Source organism: Podarcis erhardii, assembly GCF_964252035.2.
Source record: "Podarcis erhardii genome assembly, chromosome: 11".
NCBI classification, from domain to species: Eukaryota; Metazoa; Chordata; class Lepidosauria; order Squamata; family Lacertidae; genus Podarcis; species Podarcis erhardii.
The window spans coordinates 55,944,136-55,967,174 of record NC_138501.1 but is presented as its reverse complement, the minus strand read 5'-3'; the positions used below and the strand labels follow the sequence as shown (position 1 = coordinate 55,967,174).

The window sequence follows — 23,039 nt, the reverse complement described above, 5'->3', positions numbered from 1 at the left end:
AGTGGGGGGGGGGAGCTGTGCGCCGCCAGGCAGCTGGTTAGCAGGCGCACAACTCCCCCCCAAGCCGTTGTGGGAGGTGTGTGTGCTCCAGGGAGCATGCGCGCAATTCCCCCTAAAAAAAGCTAAACAATTTTGAGCCTCATTTTCTCTAAATTCAGTGCCCCTAAATCGGGGTCATCTTATCCCAGAAAAATACGGTAATCAAAACCACAGAGATGCTAAAACAAATTAATCAATGCAAAAATCGCTAGAACACCAGGACTAGGATCCCATAATGAGTCCCTGCTCAGTATGTGTCTGGCTAAAAGGTACCTGACTGAGCTAGTCTTGATCCAATATTTTCATCACAGGGGTCTCCTCAAAGCACAGCTTCCTGCTGTGAGGGGCCATCCAGGGACGCTGGTCAGGACCCCCCCCCAGTCACCTCCCTGTTTCCCCCAACTGTGTCATCCTGTCAGCCGCTGGGAGATGGAAAGCCCAGAGAAAATGGCAAGCACTCCGGCGCAGCGAAGCTCCTGCAATCATTAGAAGACCAAGACCTTAGTTGGACCATTTATTTCGCAAAATGTAACAGAAACACGGAATTAAACGAAAGTGCCCAAGCTACTCAGTGTCATTCCTAGCAGTGCAACTCCCTCCAGTTCCCCACATGCTCTCAAGGGAAAGCAGCCCACAGGCAGCCTCAGTTTCCCCAGGAGCCGGCCAGCCCCCTCTTGGAGGAAAAGGTCTACCCGACACTCTGGGCTGGTGAGGAGGGGCAGAGGACCCTGGAGAGAAGAGCAGGACGTGGACTCGGCAGCAACAGGCACCCTCTCCTCCTCCTCCTCCTCCTCTGCTGGCTATAGGAAAGAGGAGGAGGAGGAGGAAGGGGGATTCTGCCTACTTGGCCGGTCTCTCCAGGGTCCTTTTGCACCGCACACAACAACTTGGTCCTTGCAGGTGCCATCGCAAAGGCACACATGATCCTGGTTCTTCTAGGCTCAGGGCATCAGGCCCACGGCTATGTCCACATTTTGCTCCTTCAGGAAGAGAAATCAACACAGTGCATGAAAATCTTTAGCAACCTCCCCACCTGCCAACGTGCTTCCCAGCAGTTAAGTGACTTCTCCAAACCTTCCCTTCCCTTCCACACCCCTCTCTCACTTCAGAGCCTTCTGTTCTGCAGTGCTTGGAAGGCTGCACACCCAGAGTCTTCAAAGATTCACCGATATGATTGATTAGGAGAGAAACTAGGAAGGCGGCAGCTGTACCAAAGACAATTTGCACCAGAATTTTAAGTAATTATATAAACCTTGGGATATATACTGATTTTGATCACTGTACAAAGATCCTACGAGAACACGAAAGTTTCAAAGTTCATTATGCTGAAGGCCTCTGGAAATTCTGGTGGACAAGTCCTGAAGATGTTTCTTGACCTGAGAAGACAAGAGACAGGTGCATGTCAGCGTAAAAGAATGGGTTGTTGGGAATCTGAATATGTGCAGCTTCGCACACAGAGTCAATTAGGGTTTGGCAGACAGCCAAGGCAATGTGAAGGAGTAAGTCTGCCTGGTGATACAGAGGAATGGAGACAGCTCCATGATTGGTCAAGCTCTCTCACGGTGAATGATGATTTCTGGCCTAGTAACTGGAATGTGAGAGTTTGGGAGTTCTGTGGTTCAGTGTCAGTGTAGGAGTCGTGAGTCGTGTAAGAGAGAGCTAGCAAAAGATCCGTGTTCTATTCCTTATAAATAGTCCACTGTATATAATAAACACCTAACTACAAGTTCCTGGTTCCTGCTTGGTCCATCCTGTCTGCAGCCAAGTTGCCAATTGCTTTTGTGACCTCTGCGTTTACTCTGCTAGGTCTGGCTAAGGTCCTGTAACTTGTCAGAAAGTTGCGAAACACCAGTAGGTTTTGCCAATGTGAGTGCAGCTCAGCCAAGAGGCAAACAGCTGCTTGCTCCTGCTACTTTGAATACGGCTGCCCCAAGGAATCCTGCCCGGACACCTGCAAGCAGTGCAAGGCCAAAGCCATTCTGGAAGGGGGTCCGAGGAAGAGCAGTGAGGTGTCGAGGGGGGGTTGGGGGGAGCAGTTCTTAGGATCTTGGGGTGCTGGAAGGACATTGCCCTGGGACCAGTAGCGCCTGCACATTTGTGGACAAGAAGATTGCTTAGGAAGGCACTCGTACACCCCTTTCCATCTCCAGCGCTGTCTCCCCTCAAACAAGGCAGGCTCAGATTTCCCGCCTCTCCCTGAGACCAGAGAGCACCCCAAGATGAATGTGCGGGGGGGGTGAAGAACGGGGGGTCCTGGACCCCCTCTCCCCTCCCAGAGGCTCCCCTGTGCACCTTGTAGCCCAGCTCCTTGGTCTTCTCCTCCAGCATGGCGGTCTTCTCCTTGTTGCGGCTGAGATGCTCCTCGTCTCCCATCCCTTCGATGTGCCTCATCTTCTGGTGCGAAATCTCCAGCTGCTTTTGGTAATGGTGGTGCTTCTCCACCTTCGCTTCAAAGTGTTTGAGCTCTTCCTAGAAAAGCAGAAGATAGCGCTTCCTTTTATCAGTAGCTGAAAGAGCTCAAAGGGGTTTATGATAAATACACAGGGGGGCACAGCGGTGTCCCGTGCCCTCAAGGAGGTCCTCAGCACCCATGTCACAGCAGACCCCCCCTCGATCCTTTGCACCCTCAACCGCCCAGAGAAACAAGGAAGGACAGAGAGCGCAACCATGTCATGCGGAAATGTTGTGGATGGCAGGAGAAGATATATTGTTTATTAATATCCTTCCTAACTTGCTAGGGATGCAGGTAGCGCTGTGGGTTAAACCACAGAGCCTAGGACTTGCAGATCAGAAGGCCGGCGGTTCAAATCCCCGTGACAGGGTGAGCTCCCGTTGCTCGGTCCCTGCTCCTGCCAACCTAGCAGTTCGAAAGCACGTCAAAGTGCAAGTAGATAAATAGGTACCACTCCGTGCGCTGCTCTGGTTTGCCAGAAGTGGCTTAGTCATGCTGGCCACATGACCCAGAAGCTGTACGCCGGCTCCCTCGGCCAACAAAGCAAAATGAGCACCGCAACCCCAGAGTCGGTCACGACTGGACCTAATGGTCAGGGGTCCCTTTACCTTTAACTTGTGCTAGCAAGTTCCTTTACTTAGCCGAGTTACATTCCCCTTTTTACACGCACAGCAGATATCTGGTTGCAGGCTTGTGTGAGCCTCTCACTATTATACAATTCAGTCTGTCTCAGATTGAATTGAACGTTCCTGGTAAGATCCCTTGAATCCCTCTTAAAAGAATAGAAGCCACGATCTTAGTCAATAAAAGACGTTTACTTACATCAGTTCACAATTGGATCCCTGAAGGCAGAGTTACTTACAAATATGTACATGTGGATCTACCCCATATGGGGGAATAATCCCAGTGCTTCTGCTAGCTGAGAGCTAACAGAGCAGTCCTAGCTAGAAGCTGGTCAAACAAAGAAGGAAGTCAAAAAGAGAGAGGTGTGCTGTGTGACTCGTCCTTTTGTTACCTGGACAGGTTAGGTCACGCCCACCTTTTATCACATGCAAGGAAGGATGCTCCAGCCAGGAGGAAGAGGAAGTTTCAACTGGCTGGACCAAACATTCCCCTACATGTCTTCTCTAGCATTACAAGGAATGTTGTACTTGACTGCCTCTCATGGATCACAGCCCCCAAGTCACACACACATGATCCTTTGTACCCTCAGCCACCCAGAGAGAACCAAGGAAGGACAAAGAGCATCAGGACCATCTCTTCCGCAAGGAACGCGAAGCATTTCTCAGATGGGAGGCATTTGTTACAAATCAGTCCGGGGCCCCTTTCCAAACTCAGCTCCTCCAGATCCCAGCCTCGTTTCTGATTAACACAGCGCAAGGCATCCAACCGGAGCCCCTGCTCCCCCCGAATGTTAAAGCAAGAAGGCATTTGTGTCTCGGCCAAGAGGATGATCAGAATTAAGCCAGAAAAGCCCCCAAACCAGAGAGGTTGAAGCCAACATACCCGAAGTGATTCCAGCTCTTTCTCTGTGAAATTGGTGGATTTCGCCAGATCCCACAAGTCAATCACTCGGGGCTCCTCAAATTCTGGAGGGACAAAGGAGATTTCTGTGTGGAAACTCGAACAGCGGCAGCTGGATTGCAAAAAAGGCTTCACTGCTATTTGTTCTGCACTCAGGAAATACTTGTGCACGAAAAGAGAAAGTATCTCCCCTCTGTTAAACTCCACCTGAGAAGCTCCTGGAGTTCTGTCCATCTTATTTCAATTGTTCAAAGAGTGAGAGAGGGAAAACCTTCTGGAGAGTGGTTGGCTGCATCAGGATCAGGCCAAAGGGGGCCCACATGCTGGCTCCTACAGTGGGCAACCAGGTGCCCCCAAAGAGATGCCACAGCATCCAGGCACATCGGCTTCCCTGCCCCGTTGCCTTGACAACCACCCTCCCTGCTGCCTCCCTGCTAGCCCAAATGCCGCTCCCACAGGCACCCAAGTGGTTCCCCCCAACGATCACCTGGAATCACACAGGGCTGCCGGGGGGGGGGGGGTCCAAAGCACATCTTTCTCCAAGGCAAGAGGACAGTTGTGGAATTTGTGAAGGCAACACTGAGTGATTGCCCCAGACCATGGGTAGGCAACCTAAGGCCTGGGAGCTGGATCCGACCCAACTGCATTCTAAATCCGGCCTGGGGACGGTCCGGGAATCAGCGTGTTTTTACATGAGTAGAATGTGTGCTTTTATTTAAAATGCATCTCTGAGTTATTTGTGGGGCATAGGAATTTGTTCATTTCCCCCCAAAAAATATAGTCCGTCCCGCCCCACAAGGTCTAAGGGACAGTGGGCTGGCCCCCTGCTGAAAAAGTTTGCTGACCCCTGGCCAAGACCCACCTGCGCCCCAGCCAGATAACCCGCAGGTGCAAGCGGGGGGGGGGGGGCGGGGACCTACCGCTGGAGTCGTCATAGCCCTGGTGGGTGACCCTGCGCAGCCGCTCAAAGCCCTGGTTGATGCTGTGCAGCTTCTCCTTGAGCTCAGAGTGCTTCTGGTGGAGCAGGTCGTGCTTGCGGTGAATCTCCTCCTCTTCCAGGCCAGAGATCATGTTCTTGTGGATGTCTGGGAGGGGCAAAACGGAAAGCACAGTCAGCCGGAGGAAGCCGCCGGTGGGAGACGGCTCCCAAAGCAGGGAGGATTAAAATGAATGGGGTTTTTTTAAAAAAAAAAATCTGATTTTTTAAATTTAATTCGGATTTTTAAAATAAAATGCTTTTGGAGGAAAAATATTTCTTAAAAATTTCTGTTTTAAGTTACATTATAGTCCAAATGCTATTCATTAGGAAATAATGATTTAAGTTTTTCATGTGTGCTAAAACTCAGTCTAAGGTGTGTGTTTTAAAAAAATTGTTTAACCACATCAGTTAACAAACATGCATACATATGCTATAATGTTATCGTTTTAGTTAAATAAATTGTTTAAATTGTTATGAAGGAAATAACAATATTCCAATAAAGCACAGCAGAAAAGTTGTCCAAATATAAATAGTTAACTTATTAAACCCCACAATAGTTTCATAATTCTCTGCCTATGTATTTCAAATCCGTAATTTTCGATGTAACTGTAAAAACTACTCTGAAAATTTATTATTCCAAAAATGAAACCTTCATCTGGTTGTAAATATGCAAGAATGAGTCTTTCCGTAAAAAAAAAAAAAAGATTTAAATCAAGTCTTACTAACTAGTCATTTAAATCATGATTTAAATCAATTTGATTTAAATCAAATCCACCCTGTCCCAAAGTGAGGGGTGGGATTACTTAAGGGGGTCAAGGGGGTGGCAGGAGGTGAAAGTCTCACACCAGTGGTTGATAAGATAAAGGATTAAGATTGGAACTACGATATTGGGAATAAACAAGAGAGAAAAAGCAGGAAAAAGAAATAAAAAAATTTCTCTTAACCAGCCAGAACAAGGAAAGTCTAACTAAATATATAATTTGGAATGTATAATTGGCTTTATTATTTGTATTACAATGTGGCAAGATATGATATTCTATCAATTGGAGTGTTATTAATGAAAAATGAATAAAAATTATTTACAAAAAAGGGGGTGGCAAGAGGGGTGCAAATACCTTCCGTCCGACTGACGGTCTCCAGCAGAATGTTGTAGTCCTGGACTTTCTCTTTGTGGTGCCTGAACTCCCTCCACAGCTTGTCCAGCTCTTCCTCGGTGAACTTCCCTGAAGTTTTGGCCTTGAAGAGAGATCCAAGGAAGAACAGTAGCAGGAGGGTGTGACGGAAATTACGGAGGAGGAGAGCATCTTTAAATGCTACAAATATTATGCCTGAATGTATCCTTTCAAATTGACAGCTCAGGGAAGTTACCTAGCTTTAACAATCATATAAAATCAACTCCTTTGACAGTTCCCTCCATTCCAAAGCTGGGATATGGTGGGAAAGTTTTAAAAGTCCTTGTCTCCCCATCCTCGGGGTTCAAAATTCCTCTTTGAACCTGTTGTGCAATAAACTTTGGTCTACAGCTATTTGCTCCGGGTGATGGCTGGACTCCTTCCTTTATTCCGCAGGGACCCAAGGGCTCTGCCCGACCAGCTGGGGGACTGAGCAGCCTCACACCTAGATTTTACCGTAACAAGGGTAATCCCACACTTTGCCAACTGGGCAGGGATGCAGCGTTTTGTGGAATATCCTGTTTTGGAAATTTTCTCTTCCTGGAAATCCTGTTTTGAGGCACCTGATTCTGGGGCGAGGCAATTGCAGGCCAGATGCCTTCAGTTCCCCAGAACAGCCAACAGCAAGAACATAACTGATCAGTGAAGATGTGTGAAGTGGAACTGTCACCAGAAAATAGGGGGTGCCCCTTTAATGGACCCACTCCCCTTCTTAAAGGATTCAGCGTCTCCCAATGTCACTATCCGTCAGAGATGTATTTCCCTTGCAAGACTTAGGCTATGAGGCATCTACAGGGTAGAATTAGGGGAGGGCAGAACACTCCAAAAACTGATGGTTCCCCTTGATATCTATCTATCTGTCTGTCTGTCTGTCTGTCTGTCTGTCTGTCTGTCTATCTATCTATCTATCTATCTATCTATCTATCTATCTATCTATCTATCACTACAGCCAAGCTCTGGCATCAGATGTGAGTCTTTCTGGGGGAGGGGCCTCTGCATTTGCAGGGGGGAAATCTGCAGGTGCACCATTAGGGTTCAATGCCCCCCCCCACTGCTGATCACTTCTCCCTCTGCTGGCATTCCTATTAGACTAGCAAATCAGGGGCTGGATCCACACCTGCTGCTGACATTGTGGACACAACAAGACCACCCCCCATTCAAAGACAGACCTTGTTCCAGAGCTTCTCCAGCCGGGGATCATCGAGCACATCGTTCTCCAGGCTGTCTTTGACGTAGTTTGTGTCTCCCAGCTGCGCGTCTTTCTTCCCATCCATCCCATACTTGGCCAGAATCACTGGAGGGGCAACAGAAGAGTTGCACGAATTTCAAGGAACACACACATAGCAGGCACCCCTCCCCCTAACCTCCCCCCCCCCGATCCTTCACCCTTCAACAATTTAAGAAATGTTTTCTGGGAAAACAGACACTTTATTTGAGTGTATTAAGACAGTTCAGAGCGCCAAAGCAAGGCCATCTTTAGCCTCCAGCTGGACTGTGGGATCTGCTTCCAAAGAGACAGAAGGAAGTGAAGTCCTTGCTAAAACCATTCCTCCACAGCCAGCAGTCTTTACATTTGCAAGTCTGAAGCCCTGTTAATAGATAGACATCTTGTCAGGAATGGGACCCAATCTTATGTCAATAGATTCTGTACCTGTGTCTGCAGCATTTCAATAGATGCTCTGGCAAGCCAGGAAAAACAAGGATCTGGTATTGTTCAAATCTCTGAGTGAGAAACATGCAAATTTGTTGCAGAAACCTGAGCTCTGAGCTTGGCCTGAGTTACATGTGCAACCCATTTTTGTGGTGCATGGTGCTTTTGGCTGGTCTTTGGCTAAGGGACTGGGCAATTTATAAAGCCTTTGGAAGTTGCTGCACACCTTTGTTCTGGGTCCTCACCTCCTTGCAAGTTCTGGGGGGAGGGACTCTGTTGCAACACAAAAATAAGGATCTTCCTTGCTTTCTGCCTCCATTCATGCTTCTCTGACTGATAATGAACTTGGGGGTACCAGGTCCCTTGGTGGGAGTTGGACTTTAAAGGCCATCACCAATTTTTTTATATGTCAGAAGCAAGACCAAAAAATGCTGAGTGACACTGATCTGCCAGGCCTGTTTGTTCACTTTGCCAGAGGCGGGCAAAGCCAAATTTAGTGGACCACTGGTCATTGTCCAGGGGGCAGTCCGTTTCCCCCACAGGCATCTAATGTGCCATTATAGGAGACAGAATCCTGGATTAAAGGGACTTCGGTCTGACTCAGCAAAGCAACGCATGCCTGCCCAGGACCACGAGGGCAGTCTTAGGGCCATATTTCCACCAAGCATCAATGGTTAGGGCATCCTGAAGAGGTCTTCCTGCTTAGGAAAGGTCAAAACATCTTAAGGGATCAAAGGGGGATGCCGGTGGCAGTTCTAGTGAAAAGTGCAATTTCTTGAAAGTGTATCTTCCATCTAACGGTAGGTGGAGACACCAAAACAGGTTTCCCCAGGCAAATGGCCCCCCTAGCAGCCTGGGAAGCCAATTTGTTGTGCCCAGAAGCAGCCAGCAAGAAAGACAACAGGACATTTGCCTCCTCCTGGGAAAAACTAGCAGAAAGGAAGCTCAGGCAAGAGCTGAACTTGAAGCAGCTTGGAGCCAGCTCCGCAAGAGCCAGTGTTTGCAGCAGAGCTTTTCATGCTCAGGATTTTTTTGCAGAACACGGAGCCAGTTAAATTGCAAAACACTTTGCGGGAAGTTCTGCAGTGACTCAGAGGGGAGCTTCCATGCAAAGAACCCAGATGAATGAAAGCTGCTCCCACAGCCTCTTAGATCTCTTGACACCAGATGCATCAGTGAGTTTGTAGCCAACAGTGTTCTCAATTATCACCGCACCACAGCCTGTCTGAACGCATTAGACAGCTAAGGCATGCAGACTTCTAACGGCAAGGGGTGGTTTTCCTATTTATTTGGGGTTTCTTTTAAAAAGCCTCAGTGACCCAAAGCCGGGTCTACAGAACGGAGCAGTTCTTTACCATTTAGATTGCGCCTGAGCTTGGCTTCCTTCTCTCCGTCCTCATCCAGCCCTTCGGCCTTCAGTTTCTTCCAGCTCAGCTCATCCTTCTCCTGAATTTTTAGATCGCTGTGTAGCTCTGCCAATTTAACAGCAGAGAGGTGGAGCTGCAAAAACAGAAGGCATTGGGGGAGGTGGGGGGAGAGAAGGGTCTGAATCAGTTGCACTGAGAATCAAACTCAAGTGATGTTCAGCTTCCCTAGAGGGAAGATCTGCTCCATGAAGTGTCTCCTCCATTCTTTGGGTGGGAAACAGCATGAACAAGAGTCCTGTCTGGGGAGGTATTTGGCTGTGGCAGTGGGGAGGGGGACCAGGGAGATGGAGGAAGGGGCCAGACTGCCTTGATGCCGCCTCCTTGCTTGCCTCCTCTCCCATTGACAAGCCCTCTTGCCAAAATCACCCCCCAAAGGGATCTGCCCTAAATGGATGAGAAAGATGCAGGCTTTTAAAAAACAACAACGGAGGGACCCGACTCATTGCTAGCCTGTTCGCCCCCCTTGTAATGCGCCTCCTCACCCCCAGGCCAGTCCATTGGAGGGCGACCAGGCACCTTGGAGAGACCACCAGCTGGTGGGGCGGCTGAAGATTAACCCCTCCGGGCGCCGTCCAGGCGGAATCCGGCTAAAGATTAACCCAGCGACCCGCATTTGAGTGGGGCACCAGCCCCGTCCGGCCTCAGCCGCCTGGATCCAGGAGACGTGGCCGGACCCTCTCCCAGCACCCTTCCCAGCAGGCGGGGGGGGGGGCGACTCTTTCCCCGCTGGGGTCTTCCAGAGCCGAGCCGCCAAGTGGCCCCATGGAGGCCAGCAGGGGCCGCTCCTCCGGGGAGGGTTCGTTGCGAGAATGGAGGCCCCGACTCGACCTTAGGAGTAACTTTCGGAGTACGAAATGGGATTTCTTTTGAATTCCTCTGCCGCTTTCCGTTCCAACGAACCCCAGAGCGGCTTAGGCAAAGAACCCGAAAGACACCAGCAACGCGCCCCCCCCTCGACGGCGGGAAGGTGCTGGCCTCCCCTTCCTTGGGGGTTGCCCAGGCGAGGTCGGAGCCCCGCATTCCCAGGGGCTGGACTAGATGCTTCTTGGGGGGGGGGCTCCCTTCCGACGCTCTGGGGCGGGGGGGGGGCAGGAATCTCAGCAGGACGGTCTCCGCTGGGAAACCCCCCCGAGGAGGAGAGCCCGACGTCAGGGGATCCCCCCTCGCCCCAGAGCGTCGGAAGGGAGCCCCCCAAGAACCATCAAGCAACGCCCCCCCCCTCGACGGCGGGAAGGTGCTGGCCTCCCCTTCCTTGGGGGTTGCCCAGGCGAGGTCGGAGCCCCGCATTCCCAGGGGGGGCTCCCTTCCGAGGGGGGCTCCCGTGACGTCGGGGGGGGGGGGTTTCCCGGCGGAGCTGGCCCAGCTGGGATGTCCCCCTGGCGGGCGTTGCGCTGGATGCCCCCCGGGGTCCCTTTCCGACTCACCCGCTGCGCCTTCGCCCACACCTGGCTCAGCTTGACCAGGCGGAATTCCGCGGGGGGGGGCGCCGCCTTGGCCTCCTCGTTGGCCTCCCGCGAGTACTTGCCTCCCGCCGCCGCCGCCTGCACGGCCAGCGCCGCCGCCGCCGCCGCCAGGAAGAGCCGCGCCCGGAGCATCGCGGAGCGGAGGGGCGCCGAGCCAGGAGAACTACGCCTCCCGGGATGCACCGCGCGGAAGCACGGCGCGCCGGCGTGACGCAAAAAGCCGCGCGCGCGCGCGCCTCCTCTCGCCCGTCCCGATTGGCCGGCCCAACAGCCGGCCACGAGCGGCCTGCTGATTGGTTAAGAAGGGGAAGCGGGGGGGGGGGAAAGGTCCTCCTCCTGCCGTTACCCATAGAGATAGGAAAAGGGTAGAGAGAGGAGCTGCTGCTGCCGACGCCGCCTCCTGCGCGCAACCTCAGAGCGGGGCGTCTTCCTCTCCCCCCCAATGTTTTTTTAATTGATTTTCGACATTTATCCCCAAAATGCCCTAACAAAAGACTCAACAAAGAAAAACACATTACACAACAATGAATATAAAGAAAAAATGTTTCTTCAATTACCTAATTCTCATTCCATTGGTAACTGACTTCCTCGAATCCCCTCTGACTGAATCTCACTGTATCTCCTATATAGCAACTAAGTTCGTTCTTGGTATGGCAAGTTAGTTCTTTACCTAAGTTAGTTAAAGACTAACTTAGTTGGTCTTTAAGGTGCTACTGGAAGGAATTTTTTTATTTTGTTTTGACTATGGCAGACCAACACGGCTACCTATCTGTCCCTATATAGCAGTTCTCCAAATTCATATTTCTAATCATACTAACTCCTTTCATTTACTAACCTCTTCTCCTTTATTCATATTTTAGTCCTTAATGTTTACTATCATATATTCTTGTTCTACCCCATAGCCTATTTATTATTTCCGAGAATTTTCTCTTTATCTTTTATCACAATATTTAGCTAGATATTCCTTAAATTTCTTCCAATCCTCTTGTCTCTCCTTGTCTTTCTGGGTGTGGATTCTTCCCGGCCGGTCAGCCAGCTCCAAAAAGTCCAGCCTCTTCACCTGCCAGTCTTCTCTTCTTGGTATTTCTGGCAGAGCCTCTTCTGACCAGCCGCTTTCCTTTTCTCTCTCCCAACGGGAACATTTGAGAGGGGAGACTGCCTCACAAGCAGCTGGCGCTGCTGCACCTCTACGTTCTTATCTCTGCGGCGTCCCTGTCGCTTTCCGATTGGGCGGGATCCCCGCCAGGCGCCCCTCCCTCTCCTCTTCCCGATTGGTCTCTCGCAAGAGCCTCGCGGCAGCTATTGGCCAAAGACCCGTCCATCCGGGCCTCGGCGGGAGCGCCAGCCCAGCCAGGGGCCTCTCTCTACCTTCGGAAAGGAGGGGGCCCCGCCCCCTGCCCTCCCTCGTACGGCCTCCAAGCCCCGCCCCCTGGAGCTAGACTGCCTCGGCAGCTGGAGGCTCGATGGGAGCCCAAGAAGAGCGTGGCTGCTGGATCGGGGCCAAGCAGGGGGAAGCCCCCAGGGTCCCGGCCCAGAGACCCCTCCCCGCCCAGCCTCAGGGGCCGCCAGCAGCCGCGCCTGTCCAGTGGGAAGGAAGGGGCCTCCTTGTGGGTGCAATGGAAGAAGCAGGGCCGGATTGACGTATGAGCTAAACAAGCTCTAGCTTAGGGCCCCACCCTCTTGGGGGCCCTAAAAAAAATTGTTCTTAACCTGAAGCACTACTTTAGCTCATGGGGCCTCCTGCTGCCGCCGCGCCTCTGGAGCACGATTTCTGTTCTCATCCTGAAGCAAAGTTCTTAACCTGAAGCACTATTTCTGGGTTAGCGGAGTCTGTAACCTGAAACGTAGGTAACCCGAGGTACCACTGTATACATCTTCCCACTTCGGGCGAACCAGAGCAGCGCACGGAAAAGCTGCTTACCTTCCCACCAGAGCAGTACCTATTGATCTACTTGCACTTGGACGTGCTTTCGAACTGCTAGGTGGGCAGGAGCAGGGACCGAGCAACGGGAGCTCAGCCCGTCATTGTGGGGATTCAAACCACCAAACTTCTGATCGGCAAGTCCTAGGCTCTGTGGTTTAACCCACAGCACCACCCGCGTCCCTATATTATATTAATATACTTCTTCTCAATTCTATTTCAGTTCAACAATTCGTTGATAAAATACATATTTTGTTATGTGCGAATGGCTTTAGATCCCATTAGATCGATCAATAATATATAGCACAGGCATAGGCGAACTCGGCCCTCCAGCTGTTTTGAGACTACAATTCTCATCATCCCTGACCACTGGTCCTTAGCTAGGGGATCATGGGAGCTGTAGTCCCAAAACATCTGGAGGGCCGAGTTTGTCTATGCCTGATATAGCATATATTCAACCCAAAAAACAGTGACAATTTGTTGTTGACAAAGGACAGCTGGACATAGAAATGGCCCCATTACCTTCAGGAGCTGAGGGCCTCATCAAACCTCAATCTAGCCCTGGTTAGAAGAGCCCTCTGGATCAAGGCAAAGGGGGCCCAGCACCCTGTTCTCACAGGGGCCAAGCAGATGCAGTCACGGGAAAATCCGGAGGCAGGATTTGAGTACAAGAACAGCCCCCTTCCCTCCTGGGGTTTCCAGAAGAATTCTGGAATTCCTTCTTCTCCAGGAATGTGTCCCATCCTCTTTTCAAGCCATCCAATTTGCAGGAGGGAGTTCCATAGTTTGACTAGGCGCTGTGCAAAGACATATCCCTCCTCCCGGTGCACACACGTGAGTTTTGCCTTTTTTTCTTTTGCTTAGGAAATGCAAGAGGAGCAGGAGAGGCCAAGGCCGGGAGCATCGATAACCATCACGGATCTGCTGCCCAGCCGCTGCAAATCTGCCAAAGGCAGCAGGGTCCCCGCGTCCCGCTCTCTGGTTCCCCCACAAAGCGTCCTTCCTATTTGCCCTCCCTCCGCCAGCCGAAATGAAGGGCCTGCAGGTGGCATTCTGGAGAGCCCCCCTCGCCCTGCCTGTGGCGCTCCAGTCCCCCTTTGGCCTTGGCTGCCGTAGTCAGAGGCCGGGTGGCGCTGGGCCTCGGCCCCTGCAGATCTCCTCCCTCTCGCAGCTGCCCTTTGGCCGGCCAGCCTGCGCCCAGCAGGCAAGAGCAAAGGCCAGCACTCCTGCCCAGCTGCGTCTCCTTGCCTCGAGCGGCAGGATGTGACCAGAGGCTGCCGGGACTGCCATGCCCCGCTCCCCATGGCCCCCCTGGGGCTCAAAGGGTCTGGCCTGCCTCTGTCTCCTGCTCTCCTCCATCCTGCTCTGGTGTCTCCTGCTCCTGGCCGATGGTGCGCAGAAGCTGCTGGGGGCCTCCAGCCCTTTCTTGGCTGCCTGGCAGGAGCCCCGCCAGAGGACCCACTCTGGAGCTGGAAACGCAGCCCGCCAGGGGGTGGACTTTGGGCCTCTGTTCTCAGAAGCTGGCTGGGAGCCGCACTGTGAGCCTGGACAGGTGCTCTTAATCCTCGTGACGTCGGCCCCAGGAAACGTGGAATCCCGGCAGGTGATACGGAGGACCTGGGCTGCGCGAGAGAAGCCCCAGCCTTACCCGTGGCAGGTTGTGTTCCTTTTTTTAAAAAAAAATAATAATTAGGAATTTAAACAAAACATATTATCTTAAAACATATCATCCATAATTTCCCCCATTTTCCCTCCTCCCCCCTCCCTCCCATAAAACAACCCCGCCTCCCCGCCCCCCTTGACTTCCCTCAGTTCCAATCTCTGGTTTCTCTATAAATGCTATTCTCTGCATGTTACAAAATTGTATAAATCCTCAATTTGTCTAACTGGTTATTATCAATAAAAGGTTTATGAGTGTTATTCAAAACCTGCCAAGGAGTCCAGTTCACTTGTTTGCATCTTTAGATACTTTCTAAAGGGTTCCCATTCATCTTTAAAGTCACAGTTATCCTTGTCCCATAGTTTATGTGCCAATTTTGTGAATTCTGCATAGTCCATCAGTTTCTCTTGCCATGATTCTTTAGTCGGGATTTCCTAAATCTTCCATCCTTGTGCTGTTAAGACTCTCGCCGCCGTTGTCACATACATGAAGATATTTTTCAACTTCTTTGGCAGGTCGTGTTCCTGGTGGGCCGAGGCGAAGGTGAGGGGGCCTCCCGGCAGATCCAGCAAGAGCAGGAGGACTTTGGGGATGTCCTGGTGGGGAATTACCTGGACACCTATCGCAACCTCACCTTGAAGGTCCTGCATGGCGTCCGGTGGGCCCTCGGCCGCTGCCGGCCCAGCTACCTCCTCAAGACGGACGATGACTGCTTTGTCAACACCGAGTGGCTGCCAGAGTTCCTGGCCAGGCAAAACACCCTCCGGAGCGGCCTCTATGCAGGCTCCGTCTTTGCCTGGGAGAAGCGGAAAGTCATCCGGCATCCCTCCAGCAAGTGGTACGTGCCAAGGGAAGCCTATTCCCCAGAAGAATACCCACCGTACGCCAGTGGCATTGGCTATGTCCTGTCCCTGGACGCAGCCGCGAGGGTCCTGCAGGCGGCAGAGAGCGTCCCCCCCATCCCGGTGGAAGACGCCTACGTGGGCATCTTGGCTCAGCGGGCCGGGCTGCGGCCAAAGTCCAGCGCCCGCTTTGCCAAGCAGAACGCCAGGTGGCGAGTGTGCAACTTCCGCTACCTGATGGTGGTCCACAGCCTCAGTGCGCCAGAGCAGGAGCTGGCCACGTGGAGAATGCGGGAAGCCCGGCACGCCTGCAGAGACAGGCCGGAGGTCACCAGGTGGTGAGCTGGAGAACCCAGCATTGGGGGGCGGGGGCCTTGCCCCTCCAATCGCAGAAAGAGCCTAGCGCTGTTCTCCTCAGGCTCCTTCCCCAACACCAACCTCCTGCTAGAGAAAGCAAGTCCTGCTGGCATTTGGGGGGGGGAAGGTGGGATAGGAAGGAAACAAACAATATTCTGTAGGCCCAGCAGAGCCTGGATGTGCCAAGGGCCTCTTGGCAAGAAAGGGAGCCCCAGGAAGAAACGAGGCTCCACCTTCAAGGCTGCCAGGCACCCATCTGGCCCAACACGGCCCACTCTGACCGGCAGCAGCTCTCCAACATCCCAGGCAGAGGGAGGGCCTTGTCACTGGGCTTGGACCTGCAGCGTCCCGTACCTGGAGGATGTGATCCAGCACAGGTGCTTTCTTTGTGCCTGTTACAGCAGCCGGAATGAGGACTGTGAAGCCTGCAGGAAACTCTGCATCAATTGGGCAAAACGCCCTCCCCTCACACGTATGGTGGCACTTCAGGGAGCAGAGGGGGCGGCTGTTTTGCCAGGAGCCACTCAGGCACACACACCCCCGACCTATTTCAGGACAGCCCACCTCCGACCATGTGAGAGAGGGACTGCGAGGCACTGAATAGCTGCGATTCCTGCATTTTAGCTGCGATTCTTGCATTGCAGAGGTCAGACTAAATGGGCCTTTGAGTCCTTTCCCAAACTACAATTTTGAGATTCTATGAACAGGCATTATTAACAACACATGCTAATCCTAACCCTAATCCTAACCAACAACTAATCCTAATATTACTCATTAGGATCACTAATTTCAACTAGAAACTCATCTCATCTCCTCCCAGGATTTTATAGCCCATCGGTGGTTTCTAATCTGTCAAGTGTTGCTTTTTGGGTGGAAGGGGAGGAGGACACCCACCCCCACCCCCACCCCTGCCTGGAACAGTCAGCTCAGCTTGTTGGTGCTGCAAGCTGGAAATGAATGGGGCAAGATATTCTCTCCCCAGGCTGGAGGGCAAGCACACACAGCCCTTGGCCCTTCAGAAAGACCCAGAGTCATGAGTTCTAGTGGACGGAGGGTTTCTTCCCCCTTGGGGGATGCTATCTGCCTTTTATCTCCTTCAAGGCTTATAATTTTGCAGCAATCAGCTTCTGTTCAGAAATGGTTCTGTTTCTCCTGTGAAATAAGCCTGTGTCACACCACTTCAGACTCTAGGCAAAGGCTTATAAAAATGAAGTAAAAGCAATACAGTGGTACCTCGGGTTACAAACGCTTCGGGTTACATGTTTTCAGGTTGCGGACCATGGGAAACCCGGAAGTACCGGAAAGGGTTACTTCCGGGTTTTGCCACTTGTGCATGCGCAGAAGCGCTAAATCATGCCACATGCATGCGCAGACACGGTGCTGCAGGTTACGAACGCTGCAGGTTGCAGACGTGCCTCCCTCACGGATTACGTCCGCAACCCAAGGTTCCACTGTAAATAAATAAATCCCTGCACGTTGAAAGCTAGGATGTCAAAAAGAGTAGAATAACATGTCCCTCCCAAACATGCCAGGATATTCTCAGCCCTCCATTTCTGAACACTGCTCTGAGGTTTCTGCACAGGAAAGAGGCATAATACATTTCCTCATTTTTTAATTTTATTGAAAAAATAAAATTTTACAAAAGTCTGGAGGTTTTTCTCTAAGGATACAAACACTGACCTTGGAAAATGCCCCCCCCCCAGCACAGAGGGGCAAATGGAGTCCCTCGTGCTGCGCCTGCCCAAATCTGATGGAGTCTCAAAAACTTGGGAGAGGGAGGTGGCTCAGGGTGGGGCCGAGCCGTGAGGCCGGAAGCCGGCGGCAGGTAGCAGCCAAGCTTCTTCCTTGAGGAGGGGAGAGGCAGGTGGGGCCCCCGGGGAACAGGGCTGGGACGGGCCCCCGTGGAGAGGGGTGCGGATGCCGTACGGATCGGCCGAGTGCACGTGGCTGTGGAGCAGCAACTCGTTCAGAGTCTCGCCCACCTGCACCAGGTTGTCCGAGATGACGTGCAGGTGGGAGACGGTGTCGCTGGCCAGGCTTTCCAGGAGGAGCTGCTGCTGCCGCGACGTGCGCAGGATCTGCACCAGGATCTGCTGCATGCTCTGCAGGAGGCTGACGATGCCGGGCCCTGAGAGGGGAGAGAGGAGGCGGGAGAAAGGGGGGAGGTCAGGGGGTCAGGGCAGAGACACCACCCAAGGGGGACCTCTCCAAAAACACTAGAGACGCATTTTCTGTAGATTTCAGAAGGAGATTTGGAAGCCGGGGGGGGGGGGTGTTCCTATGCCATTTGTAAATGCATTTCAGGGAAGGTGAGCAAATTGCCTTGTATGAATGCATTCTCTTCCCAGAAGAAACGGAAAGAAGAGGTTCTGAGCTGAGCATCTGCAGACATGAAAAGTAAATAAGGAACTACAGCAGTTGTTTGCGGGGTCACTTGGGCCCCAGGCAGTTTGTGTACATGGCTTCTTCATTTTTCTCATTCCCTCCAATAGGACCCCAAAATCTGTAAAAACAACAACATAAACTTTTCCCTAGATGGGGCTGAAATGCCACATGTCAAATCGCACCTTGCCACAATCGAGGGATATTGGGAGAATGTGGAGTTGCAGAAGACGAACACACAAGTGGTGTTCAGTGGTGTTGGGGTGCTTTCAACCTCACCTGTTTTTGGAGCTCTCAATCCAAAGAAGTGACGCTCACCTTGACTGTCTCGCCCAGAGGGCTGCCCATCGTCCGCTGCCGCCTGTTCCTCTCCCGCGGTCTCAGGCGAGTCCTTCTTTGCAGCGCAGGCTGGCCGGTCCGGGCTCCCTGGCAAGGGCCTCAAGGAGCCCTCGCAGGCAGAGGGGGAATCTGCAAGATTTGGCAAAGGGCTCGCGATTCAACTCCTGCAGGCAACCCCCCTCTCCTTAAGAGCAGAAGAAGAGCTTGCTGGATCAGGCCAGGGGCCCATCTAGTTCAGCAACCAGCTGCCCCACTGGGAAACCCAGAATCAGGACCCAAGAATAAGAGCGACTCTCCCTTCCTGTGGTTTCCAGTAAATGATACAGTGGTACCTTGGTTCTCAAACAACTTGGAACCCAAACACTGCAAACCTGGAAGTAAGTGTTCCAGTTTGCGAAATTTTTTTGGAAGTTGAACGTGCTCCGTTTTGAGTGTTATGCTTCTGATTTAAGTGCCACACTTCCGTTTTGAGTGTTACGCTGAGGTCTGTGTTTTTGCTATTTTGCATTTTTGTGGCTCTGTGTGTGTGTGTGTGTGTGTGTGTGTGACTGTATGGAACCCAGTTCGGCTTCTGATTGATTGATTGCGTGAACTGCATTGTTTATTGCTTTCATTTTATGGATCAGTGGTCACTTTAGATAGTAAAATTCATGTTAAATTGCTGTTTGGGATATTGTTTTTAAAAGTCTGAAACGGGTTAATCCATTTTGCATGACTTTCTATGGGAAAGCGAGTCTGGTTTTGGAACACTTTGGTTTTGGAACGGACTTCTGGAACGGATTCAGTTTGAGAACCAAGGTGCCACTGTATTCAGAAGCATTGCAGCCTCTGACCATGGAGGCAGAGCAGAGCCAACACGGCTTAGTAGCCACGGATCTCCCTCTTCTCCTCCTGGAGTTTGTCTCTTCCTCTTTTAAAACCACCCAGATTGGTGGCCGTCACTGCCTCTCCAACAGAGGAGCAGATTCTGCTGCCTTGGGAGAAGCCTTGGTGTGTTCTCCCCTCCCTCCTTTCAGCTACACACCTACCAGCAGCCTGACACGCAGAAGTTGAGCAAGTCAACCGTCTCCCACCGCACAGATCCTGGGTTTGGCTGCCTGCCATCTCTTGTGGCAAGGACAGAGACGGCTTGGCCCCTGGGTCGCCCCTGTCCTTGTGGGGAGGCAGCTTCCCTAGATCTGGAAGGGAAATGGACTCATAAGGCAAATCTCATAGAACAGCCATTGGCAACCTGGTGTCCTCCTATGTCCTCCCATTGGTTTGGCCTACAATTCCCATCAGGCACAGCCTGCATGGCCATAGGATGCTGGCAGCAGCAGAGCTGTGCTGCCCAGAGCTGATGGGAGCTGTAGTCCAACACAATGGACTACAGGTAATCAGGTAACCAAGCAAGACAGCAGTTGACAAGCAGGACAGCAGTTGACAAGCACAGGTGCAAGCAGCACATTTGATTAGGATGGGCACTCTGGGATTTTTAAAAAAATGCACATTTCAATGTAGGAAGGGGGGAATGACAAGCAAACAAAAAAGGGCAAGGAAGAGGTAGAGGCAAAAGAACTTCAACAAGGGTGGTCTACAAGGCCAAACAGGAGATTGTTCTTGCAGAGAAAAAGCCCCATGCCAAGCTGAGCAGAAGCAGGGCAGATCTGGGGGGCTGAGGGCGGGATAGCCATGTATGCCACCAAAGCAGCCCCTCATCCCCACTGATCTGTCTCCACCCAAGGTGGCAAGTGGTGCTTGGATGGAGGAAGAACCACATGACAGAGATAGATGCAAGCAGAAGAAAAAGGCTGGAATGGATCTGCCTTGCTGCTGGGCGTTGGCGCAGGTCATAGCTCCAGATCCATTCCAGCCTTTTTCTTCTGCTCACGTCTCTCTCTCTGCCAGCTTCTCTCGATGCCCATTTTTTTAAAAAAAGCATTCGGCCTGGGTACGCCCCACACACCCCACATGCACCCCTGTGTTGCCAAGCCATTCTCCAGGACCCAGGCACTGGCATTCCCAGTTACCTTCAGATGGGACCAGTAAGTAGAGAAATCTTCATGGCTTGAGGCCGCACAGCTCCATCCTTTGCAAATCCAGAGCATTTCTGGTCTTTCTCCTTTTTTAAAAAATGAGTCCCTCCCTCATTCTTGTGGATAAAATGTTTGAACCTGTACAGGTAACAGCACCTGCTCAAACTGAGAGGGTTTGTTCCTTCCTGTTCCTGACTGAAAAATACCCCAGGAAGCAAGAGCAGCTGCTCTCTCTCCCCTCCTCTCCCACCACCTGCCTCTTTTCTCCACCGTACCAGTTCACATCCCCCCAATCCTGGGTGGTGCAGAGAGGGCCGGGGCTCCCCTGAAGCTGGCTAGGGAAGCGGGGCAGGGGGGAGAGGAGGCTTCCTTACCTGGCAGGCGCCTCTCCCCAAAGACAGGTCTCCCTGCGGCTTCCCAGATCCTCTTCATGGTCTTGTAGTGGGGGGGTGCCTGTGGGGCACGTCGCCCCCCAGCCTGCTGCCTCCGGGTCTCCCACTCGGAGTAGAAGGCCTGCTTAAGGGCCTTCCACTTGGAGCGGCACTGGGCCACGTTGCGGCTGTAGCCGGCCAGGGCCAGCCGGCGGGAGATTTCTCGCCAGAGGGCCTCGTTGGGGCGCGAGGTGGAGGCCATCAGCAGCGTCACCTGCTGGCAGCCTCCGATGAACGCCAGGAGGCAGGCGATCTCCTGCTGGGTCCAGGCACGGCCCCGGGGCATCATTCAGGGCGGCTCCGTGGGGTGGGCACCTGCAGGGAAGACGGAAGGAAGGGGCTCGCAGAACCAGGGCGGGCACCAGGAAGGAGCCAGGTGGGGCACCAGTCCCAGGGTCAGCTGGAAACCAGGGAGCTCTGCTGGGTGGGTGGGGGGGTGGGGGGTTGCACCAGACTTCCCTTTGCTGCCGCCATCAGGCTCCCTCATGCAGGCAATGATGAGACCCCAGTCAGCTGCAAGACCCCTGACCCCAGACAGCTCCCTCCTCTGGCAGCCTGCCTGCCTCCCTCTTCAGCATCCCTGAATGTGGCCCCTGGACTCCCCCCCCCCACCTCACAATTCCCAATTTCCCAGCAGCAGCTCCTGCTCACTCGCCTCCCACTGGGGAGACAATACTAAGACAGCTGGACCCAGCCTCTGACTGGCCCTATGGCCATTTCCCACGTAGGGCCCCAGCTCAGAGGGTCTCTGCTGGCATCTCCAGGTGGGCTGGGAAGGTGCCCTGCCTGAAACCTGGGAGAGAGCCTCTGCCAGCCCGTGTCAATAATGCTCAGCTGCATGGCTCAGCACAAGGCCAGCCTGGTATGCCCCTCCGTCTGGAGGGAAGGACACTTGTCTGGCATGCAGAAGGACTCGTTCTGAGCTGGAGGGACCAGGCAGACGAATAAGCCCTGCCTAGCTGCATGGGGGCAGTGGCGTAGCGTGGGGGGTGCAGGGGGTGCCGGCCGCACCGGGCGCAACATCTGGGGGTTAGGGTTAGGGATAGGGTTAGGGGGCGCAAATCCAGGGTTAGGGGGCGCAAATTACTTGCCTTGCCCCGGGTGCTGACAACCCATGCTACGCCACTGCATGGGGGAATCGCCGTTCATGGAGAGCGGCGCCGGCAATTGCGGAGGAGATTTCCCCCTGCGACTCTCTCTAGGCTAGGCTTGGCGAGCGGCAGCCTGGGGGCCACCTTCTCTGCCCACCCGACCCCCGGCCAGGCCTCCTCGAGCCACTTCTTGGCCCCCGAAGGGACTGAAGGCCCGAGGCCGCTTCCGGCAGCCCTTTGTTTTTCCAGAGCGCGCAGCAGCTGGCGGGCGCCCCTCTGCACACGCTCAGAGGCCCTGTCTTGTGCCGCGAGCGTGGCGCCGGGGCAGGACCACGACTCCCGGCTCCGCCCGCCCGTCCTCCTTCCCTGCCGGGGCTGCAGCTGAGCTGCCCGGCCAAGCGCAAGGCGCGCGCCCGGCGAGGAAGGGAGCGCGTGCCCGCCCGCCTCGCCTTACCTGCAGCTGCGCTCGGGGTCCGGCTGGCCAGCGGCGGCTCTGCGGATGCCCGGCCGCGCCCGGTCCCTCGCCCGCCCGCCCGCGGCGACGAGGCTCGGGGCTCCGCATGGCCGGCCGGGCGAGGCTGCGCAGGACCAGGGCGCGCGCGGAGGCGGCGAGGGCAGCAGCAGCAGCAGCAACGACGACCCCGCCCGGCCTGTCGGGGGGCTGCACCCGCCAAGCCTCTGCCAGCAAGCAAGCGCGACGGGACCCTTTGCCGGGGGAACCCCTTCGGGGTGCAGCATGGGGACCCCCCTCCAGGGTCCCGGAAGCCTCCCTCCTCTCCCAGCTGCGCAACGCGGCCGCCCTGGCTGCACCCCAACCCTGAATGAACAAGCCCTTTTTCCTCCCGTGCCAACCTACCTGGACCCCGAGGCCGCCCCCGGAGGCAGCCCTGCCCGCGCGCCCTCCCAAGGGAGCTTGGAGAGGGTCCTTCTCGGCGCAGCGCAGCGTTAAACTGCGGAACTCGCCCCCTCGGGAGGCAGCGATGGCCGCCCACCTGGACCGGGGCATCCCTGGAGGAGGCGGCCGGCTTGGGCTGCAGCCACAATGGCCGGGCTTGGCCTCGCTGGAAAGCAGAGGGGAGGGGCTCTTGCTGTGGGGCGCTGCTTGGGGGCATCTGGCTGGCCACTGGCCACTGGGAGGACAGGACAGGAGGCTGGACTAGAGGGCCCCTGGCCCGATCCAGCTGCAGCCTTAGGTCCGTAGGGTGGCAAGAAGGGAGAGGGCCTTTGCAGCTCCTTGCTCCCTGCTGCTCACCTGGCCTGCACCTGGTCTGCCAAGGCTCCAGGGTGGGTTGAA

General features: G+C 53.8%; 3 protein-coding genes across 4 annotated transcripts; 1 reads left to right on the top strand and 2 right to left on the bottom strand.

Annotated features, from left to right (window-relative positions):
• Positions 1–542: 542 nt before the first annotated feature.
• Positions 543–10,841, bottom strand: LRPAP1 (LDL receptor related protein associated protein 1). The gene is made up of 8 exons (XM_081881628.1): positions 10,669–10,841; positions 9,173–9,317; positions 7,336–7,460; positions 6,110–6,230; positions 4,936–5,100; positions 3,998–4,080; positions 2,332–2,508; positions 543–1,415 (listed from the first exon to the last, which is right to left on the bottom strand). The coding sequence occupies exons 1-8, from the start codon at positions 10,837–10,839 to the stop codon at positions 1,350–1,352; spliced, it is 1,053 nt and encodes a 350-aa protein (XP_081737754.1). The 5' UTR covers positions 10,840–10,841; the 3' UTR covers positions 543–1,349.
• A 2,230-nt stretch (positions 10,842–13,071) lies between these two features.
• Positions 13,072–15,504, top strand: LOC309352801 (beta-1,3-galactosyltransferase 5-like). The gene is made up of 2 exons (XM_081881643.1): positions 13,072–14,285; positions 14,804–15,504. The coding sequence occupies exons 1-2, from the start codon at positions 13,917–13,919 to the stop codon at positions 15,470–15,472; spliced, it is 1,038 nt and encodes a 345-aa protein (XP_081737769.1). The 5' UTR covers positions 13,072–13,916; the 3' UTR covers positions 15,473–15,504.
• A 1,582-nt stretch (positions 15,505–17,086) lies between these two features.
• Positions 17,087–22,804, bottom strand: LOC309352806 (uncharacterized protein). Of its 2 annotated transcripts, none has more exons than XM_081881651.1 (5): positions 22,602–22,804; positions 20,598–20,969; positions 19,237–19,386; positions 18,188–18,337; positions 17,087–17,615 (listed from the first exon to the last, which is right to left on the bottom strand). In XM_081881651.1, the coding sequence occupies exons 2-5, from the start codon at positions 20,941–20,943 to the stop codon at positions 17,272–17,274; spliced, it is 990 nt and encodes a 329-aa protein (XP_081737777.1). In that variant the 5' UTR covers positions 20,944–20,969; positions 22,602–22,804; the 3' UTR covers positions 17,087–17,271. The 2 variants fall into 2 exon arrangements, with proteins under 2 accessions (XP_081737777.1, XP_081737778.1); XM_081881652.1 differs by lacking the exon at positions 22,602–22,804 and adding an exon at positions 22,200–22,269.
• Between the last annotated feature and the right edge of the window lie 235 nt (positions 22,805–23,039).